The sequence below is a fragment of the Pyxicephalus adspersus genome, chromosome 3 (assembly GCF_032062135.1).
Source record: "Pyxicephalus adspersus chromosome 3, UCB_Pads_2.0, whole genome shotgun sequence".
Lineage (NCBI taxonomy): Eukaryota > Metazoa > Chordata > Amphibia > Anura > Pyxicephalidae > Pyxicephalus > Pyxicephalus adspersus.
In genome coordinates, this window is record NC_092860.1 from 48589206 (window position 1) to 48600951 (window position 11746).

Genomic DNA, 11746 nt, shown 5'->3' on the forward strand with positions numbered 1-11746 from the left:
CCTCTTTAAAGACATGAAATATAAAGTATTTACAGCTAACTATTACTTTATATGCCCCCAGACCATCTATGCATGTAGACTGTTGGTAGTGTAGTACAGGTAAGCCTAGCATAATAAGGACAATTTATGTGAATAGTATACAACTGTTTTAGGAATACACATCTGGGGAGTATATATGTAACTATACCTGTTATGGAGAAACAAGAAAGTATAAAGAGCTTATCGGGTGGGCTCCTAGAACAATCTCCACTGGTCACACCATAGACACTATAGTGTCAAAAGCAAAGGTAAAATTACATACAAAACGGATCCGCAAGTTTTATTCAAATTTTCCACCAATGTACAGTGTTTCTCAACCTTGTTAACATGAGGGAATCCTTGAAATAAGTTTCAGGTATCAGGCAACCCCTTCCAAAATTACTACATTCACAGCTCCCAGTGTAGCAGGTGTGGGGAGAGTTCTTACGTTGCTGGACAGTGTGAAGAATGTCACCCTTACAGATAGCCAAAAATATTAGTTTTACTGAAACTAACCTCACAAATTTCTCAGTGCTCAAGGAACCCCCCCAGCAACATCTGGAGAAACCCTGGTTGAAAAACACTGCATTAGTATAAGGATTAATACTATTTGAATTAACACAAATTGTTGTCCTATGTGCCAGTACCTAAATTCTATCAGATACATGTAGCCAGTGTCCTACAGCTATGTATGTAAGAGAACTGCTAAAACCACGATAAACCATTTTCCTAAACATTATAATAGGCTTAAAAATATTAAAACACTGCTAGTACTACACTTTTGTTTTGTGTTTCTACAGCAATTAAAAAAGCCATATATGTACATTTGCAGATGCTACTTTATATTTTATTACTTAAATAGATATATTTAAAACAGCCAGAAAGTTTACAGTAAATGAGATCTCAATGCATTTAAATACAAATTTCACTAGGAAATGCGTGTCATTTATGTAGCCAAGGAGACCAATTCTTGAAGGTCCTTGCTTTTTGACCTCCACTATCTAAACAGCTTCCATAAGGAAAAACAAAACAAAAACTAAAGCCTATCTTGCACCCTGGAAGGGATTGTAGGAGAGCTTTTTGCATAAACTCATTGTATAGGAGCGAAATGATAGAGCGTCCTCTTGTGGTCAGCTTATGAAATAGCAAGCATGATCTTTCAACCATTGAACACAGTTGTAATATTTCAGCAATAATGAAAGTAAGAATATTTTATAAATTTGACTGCTTATCATGAAGATGAACATCACACACAGCTCACAGTCACATCTTATTCTTATTGTACATTTTGTTAAATAAATAGTTCCAAATATACAGCTACAACTGTTTCAAAGTATGACTGGCGTTATAGATGTGGACTTTTAATACTGTCTTACTGAATAAGAACATTTATGTTTTCCAATCATGTTAAAATGAAAGAGGAAAGCATGACTGTCTGATAAAAGCTTGTTTAAATATAGGATATGCTTTCCTTTTAATTAACCAAAGCAGATACAGAACATAATTACAAACATAAAGGAAACAAAGTAAAAAATATTGTTAAAGGCTTTACAGCACAAGTAAGGGTAGCTGATGGTAAAGGGGTAGGGACCATAAAGCCAAATCCATTGGTAAGGAACCTGTGTTTAACTGTGACATTTTGTACTATGTCTGTTTTATGGGAAGCATTGCAATGCATATTAACAGTTATGCTTACAATGTTATCAGCGTTTGCCCCCAGTATGATGTTCTGCAACCTGTTGAGAGATTACACATAAACAAAACAAAAAAAAATAAAAACAGGGCTTATGTTTGAAAAAGATGCCATAATCAAATTGTCTTGATGCCCACAACAATTTCCAGCTGTCATTTCTGCAGTCTGACCTTGAAAAAAATTATAGATTGCAGTTGTTTGCAATGGGAAACAAGATATCCTTTAGTAAGAACACTTTGTATATCTCTCTAGGTCTGAATTTTAGCAGATAATGGCTCACACTAGTGGGAAATGCTATGCTAAGTCTTCCCACGGCAGACTCTGTGGTTCTGTAAACAGCAGCAATAAACTTTCATTCATTTGCAAGTAGTATTGCCACAAAACTTAATAGTTTGTAGTGAACCAAAAATGTTTTTTCTACTTAAATGGAAAAATTGAAATGCTGATTTTTAAAGAAATCAGAACAAGTTGATTCCCTGTCTGTAGAAGTTAAAATTTTGGTTGGTACAGGGAGACCCGTCCACTAAGGCACCCTGACGCTATCTGACAATGGGTAGGAGAGAACTTAGTTGTCAGGACAACATCCCTATGAGAATATAGGGAGCGAATTTCTTGTAGAGTCCCAGCTTCTTTAGGTAAACAGTCTACAAGCTCACTGCACTGAGTATCAAATCCCAGCAATCGGATCCCATAGCCATGAGGCGAGGCAATCATGCGTCCATCTGGGCTGAAACATAGTTCCTTAATGTAGCCACGGCCCACATTGGCTTCTTCAATATAGTGAGTCAGACGCAAGGAGCAGCGGGGAGAGATTGGACGGACAGGGGCTCCTTCTTGAAACTCATAGACACAAGTCCACTGCAAATAAAGCATAAGAAAGAAATCGGAATTATAGCCAAACATACAAAATTTACATCAAATAGCTAAACTTAACCCTTTGAGATGGTTAAACTACTAGGTAAAAAAGCTCATTTCCTGGCTCTACACAGCTGGCTTCCTTGGATGCAACAATGACAGGTCCTGGACCCGTCATCACTGCAGGACCAATGCACAGGGTATGTATGCACTGCACAAGTATGCGCCATAATTGTCAGAGATGCTGTGCATGCTAGCTGATTGTGGCAGAAGTTCACCACCTACTAACAAATTTAATTCTATACCTGGATTATACCCTGTAAGTGCTGAGATGAACTTTTTTCTTAGAAGACATACACAATGGATGTTCCACATCTACAACCCCGCATCTGCCCAACGAAAATGAAGTTTCTACGCCAGATCAAGACCCACACATAAATGTTTAATCAGTAATGAAAGATAGTTGGCAAGGATTTGGCATTATCATATGTCTGGTAGTCATGCTAGTACCCAAACCGAAATACACTGGGTAACTGATCAGAGTTAAAGGCTACAAGCTCAACAAGACAACAAGGCAACAAGTGTTTTCAGAAAAGGCCAACAATGGCAGCATTTACTTTTCAGATTGGTGGAGAACCCCTTAAGCAACAAAACATGTTTTAAATAAGTTTAGACTTTAGAATGCTTTAACTGATAAAAAAGGGGTCTCTCCACATGTTAAAAACAGATAGTAACATAGTTTTACCTAACAGTCTGCCACATCTATAAAAAAAAAAAATTAAAAAAAAAATACCCAAAATACAGCCTGTCCCTCCATGATACCAACATGTTCTGCTACTCATTCATTTATTGTTAGCTTATGGCAGCAGTCCAATAAATCCCATGGCTGACAGCTTAGCTGTATGTACTGTAAGCTGAGAGTCTTCCAGGTTAACATTTACACACTGGTTACAGGTGCAATGCAGTTACCAGTGAAAGCTTCACCTTCATAACAGGGCAACCAGCAACAATTGTGGCCAGGTTGTGTATAAGCTAAGTCTATTCAGCCTCAATTCTGCACAGTAACAACAGTCCGAGGAATTGTAAACTAGTCAATAGTCAAAATGTTTGAGGACGCCTCAAATGAAGCACACAATTTACCCATTCAGACATTAAAAAATTAAAGGGAAATAAAGCTGGGATTCAAAGAAAATTAAAGATCAACCTACTGTATATTTAGGAACAAATATCACCCCAACAGAAAGGAAACCGCCAGCTCTTACCTCTTGGTCATCAGTATTGCTGGAACAGCGAAGAAGTGTAGCCCATCCTTTAGGGTGAAGTTGCAAGGATGTAATGCAATTGCCACGATCTCTTTCTCCAGGAACCTCTGGTGTTAGAACCTCGAGACTGTTACGAGGGGAGGCACCTGGGCCAAAAACAACACATAAAATGTACATTTTCCTTTAGGCATTTGGGTTAAAGTGGATAAAAAAGCTTCAGTACACGCTACAGTCTTGTCTGTATATAGTTCAAACTGGAGCCATCAAATCTCCTAAGCTCTCTGATACTGCTAAGGATTGATTCCTTTTGCTTTCCAAACATTTTTATTGACCTATTAGCATGCCTTACTGTACCAAAAAGGAATACAAAGGCTCAAAAGGACAAACACGCTTTTACACTACCAGATCAAAAAAAATTTTGATTAATTACAATACCCCAAGATTTTGCCATAGCTGGAAACAAAGCAGAATAGAATGAGTCATTTCATTTGACTTGCCTGCAAAAAATCTGGGCGCCAGCTGCAATAGCTTGTCCGAAAATAAATGCTACAACTTAGAGAGCTGCTTACACCAACCAGCTTGGCAGAAGCCAATTTTGAACAGAATTTGGAGCCAGTAAAAGGTGGAGAAGTAACTTGGACATGACATTTATTACAAGAAGTCAAGATAATATACCCTACAGTTATGTGAAAGTGAAAAAAAGAATTGCAGCACCACTGTTTATTACGCACTGATCATTCAATTAATGTTAACATTCCAACCAGGATCACAAACTTCCTACAAAGGACTCCCCAACTCTGTGCACAAGTGCACAGCCTGCCATCTATTTCTGCCAGGACAATATATACTGGCCAATGGACAGCTGCAGAATATACAACTCACCAAGGTTACATAAATACACACCTTCTCTCTGTGAAGCTCGCAAATTATGTTTCTCAAACAAGCAGCCCAGTTCACTGTGATGACTTGGGGAACTGGAGGATCTTGTGTCAGAAGATGTGGGCGGCGTGGTTACATCTGTGGGTAATAGATTATATTAATATCAGTATTTACAGTATGAGGTATATGTAGTTTACAATATATTTCAAGCAGAATACAATGGCTTTACAAACACAGGTAGAATATTTGTCTGAAAATAGCTATAGCATGCTGCCAGTTAGTTACAATGGACTGTTCCATATCTATCATTTAATAATCTTTTTTAATGCATCACACATTATGCAGAGCAGTAACTATGTTATTTGTGTTCTCCTTTACTCAGAATAGAAAGAATGATCAGCAATTATAATAAAAATCCATCTCTGTTCACATAAAGGAGGACTAGTAATACTAATAATTCACTCTTTTGTTGTAAGAATGACCTGGATAACATTGAATATTTGGTTTTATTACAGAGTATCATATACCCATATCTTAACCTAATTAGGGGTAACCGTGACTCTTTAAACCGATCCTTAGGCCTAAAAAATCCTGAGCCAGCAGATGGTCTCCTGAAAATGACCGGCTGGACATCTGCCTTTAGGATTCTGTTCACATCTATGTAATGCAAGTTAAAAGCATGTATTACTAAGTATTACCACAGTGCGGGATACATGGTGCACTGAATTGGAATGTTACCCCCACATACCTAGTCAGTGCAGCAGAACATTACATCTAACACATTAAATGTAAGCCATATTAGAAAAACAGTATGCCTATTTCCTGCATTGTGGTATGTGTGCAGCCTATTCAAAATCAATTGGCTATCTTACAGCAAAGCCTGTTAACAAAATTTCCCATCTGTCACTGCAAGGTCTGAATAGGCCATTCTACTGCTGAAATGACAGGACCTGCTGTGATACCCAGCCCATATATGACAGCAGCCACTCTTTTACATACATATGTGTTCTCCCCAGCCCCTTTTAGCCGGGCACACCACCCAGCACTTTTAAGTAATCACCCGGCTGTTTTTGGGTAGTTACTGAGAAGTTGAGTCACAATACAGGGGCTGCCACCCGCCTACAATTTCTTCCCACCTGGCTTAATTTTTGGGTTCAACACTGCATCTTCTGCACTGAATTTAGGCTTGCACTGTGACTTTTCAGTAACCTGGTCTTTGGGTGTGATAATAAATATGACTACCTGTAGGGGGTTCTTTATGTGGTCAGCCTTGTTAACAGTAAGCGCAAGCAATATCATAATTATAATATTGGCTCCCTAAAATAAAGCTAAAATGGCCAGTGCTTGTGGCATTTCCCTAATTGGAGAATGGCTATTATGCTAAATGAAACCTGTGCTGAGAAAATGTGAAGACTAACTCTTTTAGAAAAGGGTAATTACCTGTACATCATATGAGTTTTAACACATTTGAGTCAATAAAAAAAAAACAATTATATAAAATAATACCAATATTTTAAAGAAAAGTACTATAATGATAAGACACTACTAACAAATATATTATTTCCCTTCGAACAGTTCTAAGACTAAGGTAAGCCTGGCATATTGTGCAAATATGCTGTACATACCTACCTACACATTATTGCAAAAAGGTCCTGGGGACCCTGTTGAATTTACTGATGATTTACTGAATAAGACTGATGGTGTCTGTTAAAATGGCTTGGGTATTGGTGTTAATAAAGCTAACTAGTGAGTGGATCAGCCTGCATACTGGTCTTCTCCATAAGCAGAGAAAGCACAAGTAATATTTAGTATTCACTATCCCCATTTATAGGATATGGTGGGTTGGTAAATACCTATTTAACGGGAAATACTACTACTGGCTAGAACTGCAATACCATGATGGAGAAGCACCAACACTTGACCTCCTCCCTTCTGAAAGGTAAATGTTCTTCAACACTAGGATGTTAGCAGAAAATTACCCTGCCAAAACCACCAAATATATTTTTATTACAATTCTGAAAACAAACCATTTTATATTTTACTTACCTGAGGTGGAAGCTGTTCTCCTGGCTCTTAAGATGGGATAACTACCAACCTCTAGAGATTTTGTCAGGTCCAAATCATGTAAAATTAGCAAGTATCCAGAGGAAGTGGAAATTAACATTTTTGAACAATCAGGAGTTAATCGCATTCGCATTAAAAACCGAGTGTGAAAGAATTTCTTGTGTGGACAACCGTCTTCTGTACACCTGTAATTACAAACATAAGTGAAGAAAAAAGCCTAAATATATATAAAAAAAACTTGTATACTTGATTAACAAAAATATTGAAATAGATATAAAACATCCAGTGCATGTAAAAAGACACAGAACAGTTTATTCTAAAATAGATATTCAGCGAAGAAAAAAAAAGCGTGTATTAGAATCCCATAGACTTCAGCTGCACTTGTCCTATAATGTACAGACACAACCAGAACTGCATGTAAACAAAGACACCACAATATTCAGATCTCAGTATGTATTTATCTCTACAAGGGATGGATGTTGTTTAGGTGCCATGCTACTGAGAGAAGTCAGAGCAAACTTTACCAACAGCCAGGTAAGAGCTGCAGAGCACTTATTTTTACAGGATAAAGTATTTTTATTTTCTTGACAGTATTATTTTAGGTATTAAAATAAACAATGTGTTTACCTATTTGTGTCCCAAATTATGACATTTCCATCGAATCCAGAAGTCACCAAAAGCCTAGTATGTGTGTCATATTCTATGTTCTTCACCCAGCTGGTATGTCCATGTAGTGTGCACACCTTAGTGTTCAGTTTTCTCAGATCCCACAAAGCTATTGTTGTATCATCAGAACAGGTTGCAAACATTCTGTTGTCAAGAAATCTGAAGAAAAAAAATAAAAAATACACACATTAAGATTACACTCATCAAATCTGATTTTACAAAGAGTGCACCGAGATAGCACACTCAAGAGTTATACTCTTTAGCCTGGACAGGGATCTCTACCAAATTGTAAGACAGACATGCTTATAAAATGATGTCTTTTAGAAAGCAATATAGCCCCATCAAAGAAAACCTGCACTTTTTTACTATCTTCTTCTGATAAACATGAAGTGTTATAATACTGGAAATTAGGTAATTAATTTGTTTAGCACAGCCTCATTTTTCATCACGTCCCTCTTTTCTTCTAGTAATATATATATATATATATATATATATCCATCATTGAACCATAGAAAAAGAATAGCAAGTATCAATAAAATCTGCCTCCTTCACTTTCTTATGGTGGCTAAGGCTATCATCCCTAGAATGTGGAAACACCCCACAGCCCCCACCATCAGAGCCTGGCTGCGAGAGCTAGAAAAGATCCAGCACATAGAACAACTTGTCATTCCTACCTAGAACACCTTCTTCTACCCTCCCTCTCCTCCACAGAATATTGGGGCTAATTGTGTTATTCCTTCTTTGTGTTTTAACCCCATCACCCATATGTTGGAATATAACTATAATCCTATAATTATGTGAATTAACTTTCACTGAAGTGAAAAATTAGCTAAGTGGATGAATATACCATTGTTAAACCACCCACAGTGGTGATAATCCACGTTCCTATTCTTTACCAACAGATGTGTGTCAATGATAATGTAAAGAAGAAATGGTTCACACAAACATTTGTATTTTCTTTCATCAGACATTTATATAAGCAGTGTAACTAATGTTATATTCCATATATTTCATCCATTCTAGTCTACCTTCCCTCTTTCTTGTTGCTTCTCCCTCACTCACTTTGTTAAGTTATTGTTTTGAAATTTTGCTCCATATGTATATTAATATTTTGTGACTTGTATATTATAAAAATCTCAATAAAAATGATTGAAATAAAACCAGTGTTGAGTGTCCCAATCCAGGGTTCATGAACCTACCTAATATTATTTACGCAGTCTTCATGTGCCTCGGATAGTGTTTTTATGTGCTTTGAAGACAGAGGGTCAAAAAGCAGAACTTCAGTTTGTTCACAAGCCACTGTCAGTACAGATCTAAAGGGAAAGACAAAAAAAGGTAAATGACACCAATATGTGTGCCATGTATGTATTATTATTGCAATACAACTTTTCACACACAATGATATTGCATTCATTATCATTTACTTGTGTTCCTTGGTCAACGTTTCATTAGAAAATCAATGGCAGCGTTACCAGTACATATAGCTATGAAAATAAAAGTCTCCTGGTTACTACAGTACTGTTATGTTTACAGCAGGCTACACGTTTTCTAATATTGGCCAGTGATAGGATATATTATGTGTATATTACTACTCAATGCCATCTTTGTAAAGCAGAGTTTGGAATAAATGTTGGCCTTTGAAGTGGAACTAAACCGGAAAAAATTAAAGCGGAGAGGTTCTTTTGACAAAAAAATGTATTTTCTACAACAATACAAACGTATCTGCCTGTTCCTTATCATTTAACTAAGCTCCCCTTTCCTTGCTCCTTTGCTAGCATCTTCTCCTGGTCTTCCTCCCCCGTTAGGGATCATAGGCCATCTTAATTGGCCAGGTCAGAATGATGGAAGTTACCTGCACACATACAGGAATTCATTCATTCCAGCCACAGGGCTATGCTGGGATCAGACATGTGCATCTCACTGATCATTATACAGAAGACTGCAATCAGACAGATAAGTTTTATAGAAGACACATAGCCTGTCCCATCTGCCACAAAGAACCTGTGTGTTCACAATTTAAATTTTTTGGCTTGCTTTCATACCCTTCGGAGTGTGGCCTCCTTGTTAGAGCCGTCATTTTAGGGTCAGAGATTTTTGCTCTTTACTGATGACATATAGAGGCTTTTAAAGTGTCCCCAGGCACAAATATGAGTAATGTAAATCCCAGGCCATGTCACTGGTGTGCACAATTATGTGTCTGGTTTGTTTACATAGCACAACACCATCTTTCATATTTTACATTAATAATTGTTTCTGATTGGACAAGTCAGGTACCAATTTGTGCCAATCCTGTCCTGGGTATAGAAGGCTGATAAACAGAAGTGCTCCATTATCAGAGTACCCATACCAAGTACAGGTAGTGCCAGAGTTAAGGACATCCAACATATGTATGACTCCTAGATACTAACGACCCTTCCCTGCTCGCTGGTGTGCAGGACATAGGCTGGATGGGGGAGGGGGTGGTTTGCATGACTTGCAGAAGAAATCTTTTGGTTATAGCTCTTTAGTGACCAAGACAAGCTCTGCAGTTTTTTTCTTTTTGCATATCGAAGCACAGCTTGCTCCAGAAGTTAATAAATGTCTAGGCTCCATAAAGTTTTGCTTTGTTTGTGATTAATTCACAGTGAGGATTTTATACAGTAACTGACACCAGGCTGCCTAATAATATGTTGAGACAAACATCTGTCCTAATTGCATTTATTAAAATAATATACCTGTTCCGACTTACATACAAATTCAACTTGAGAACTAACCTACAGTCCCTATGTGGTATGTAACCTGGGGACTACCTGTATCTGCTAGCTGACATAACAGCCCTATATGTCTACTACACTACATTTGTCAATATGAACACACACTGAATTGTATATGTGTTTTGAAAGTTGAAGCAGAAAGTGGGAACAGACCCTTGGAGAAATTACTCGGACACCACTTCTGATTATCAGAATTCCTGAAACACAAAATACAAGTGAACTGCCATAAGTGAAGTTTAGCAGCCGAATCATTTCAATGGGCAGCCACATGACACAGAAATACAATGCACGCTGGGCAGCCACCAATGCATGTCACGGCATTACTACACATGGGTAAGGTTTGCTTGGGATGAAATTATAAGAGAATGACAACCCAGAGAAAATGTATTTCACCAGCTTTGATCCAAACCAGTGTCACCCCCCCCCCCCCCCCTTTTAGCTGGGCGCTCCACCCGGCACTTTTCAGTAACCCCGCCTGCTTTTGTGTAATTACTGAAGAGCTGGGCCACAATACAGGGGCTGCCACCCGCCTACAATTTCTTCCTATCCGTCTGGGTTGAACCCTGCAGACATTGGTCGTACACAAAGTGTTTGGATGAAACACGCCAACAGATCACTGGCACCGCCAGTCTAATATTCCCAGCTTCCTACAAGCATTCCTGTGTTGATGGGTTACATAGCGTGGCCCCTGCAGCCGCCATTCCTTACCCATCAGGTGAGTACTCCAGATTAAACACAGCCCCATGGGTCCTTGTGCTGAGATTGACAGAGTCGGCAGGCTGGATGGAGCTGTACAAGCTGGTCATTGTCCTGTAATTGTCCCTGGCGGGATCCACACACAGCCCCCGGCCCAGACACCGGTCCTTCAGCCAATAGAAGAGGTTCCCAGCCCCCATAGACAAGCCCTCGGGGAGCTCAATCCTTGGCTCTTCGGGGGCGGGGCCAGGCTGGCCGACTGGTGCAGGGGGCTCCTCTTCCGCGGAGTCATCCCCAGTGCCGCCCTCCTGGCGCTCCTTCGGGCTGTTCTCTGACATAGCGCTCATTCTTCTCACCGGAGACAGATAGGGGGGGGGGGGAGAGGGCTCGGCTACAGACAGCCTATCACCGTTTTCAGCCGGGGCCTGGATGGAGGGGGACAGCACTTGTACATGACACCGGGTGCTCGTCCCCGCCGATGCTAGGATCGCTGCCCGATAGATAACGACGGGCGCCGGGTGATGAGCTGGCAGACACTGCACGTCACCGACACACAGATCCTAAGCTGCGCCGCTTACCTGGGGGAGGGGCGGCTCTGACGTCACAGGAGAGCGCCAAGGTGCCATTTGTGTGGCGCGCTGTGATTGCATGCATGTTTACCGCACACACACCGTCCCAGCCTGCTATATCATGTGTTCTGTCTGACACTAGTAACATTTCTTAGACGGTTCATTCAAAGAATAGTGTTCAGAGCGGAACGTCACAAGACAGCGCGGAAGGGTGCCATATCACTATTTGTCGCTAGGGGGAGCAGGCACACCATACGTGACAGGATCCCATTAGGAAAGCATTGTTACCGG

The 11746-nt window shown here is 39.5% G+C and overlaps 1 protein-coding gene across 1 annotated transcript; it reads right to left on the reverse strand.

Annotated features, from left to right (window-relative positions):
- Positions 1-839: 839 nt before the first annotated feature.
- Positions 840-11489, reverse strand: DCAF10 (DDB1 and CUL4 associated factor 10). The gene is made up of 7 exons (XM_072404483.1): positions 10899-11489; positions 8637-8750; positions 7399-7596; positions 6754-6956; positions 4732-4845; positions 3829-3974; positions 840-2569 (listed from the first exon to the last, which is right to left on the reverse strand). Exons 1-7 carry the CDS (start codon positions 11231-11233, stop codon positions 2201-2203), a joined length of 1479 nt encoding a protein of 492 aa, XP_072260584.1. The 5' UTR covers positions 11234-11489; the 3' UTR covers positions 840-2200.
- Between the last annotated feature and the right edge of the window lie 257 nt (positions 11490-11746).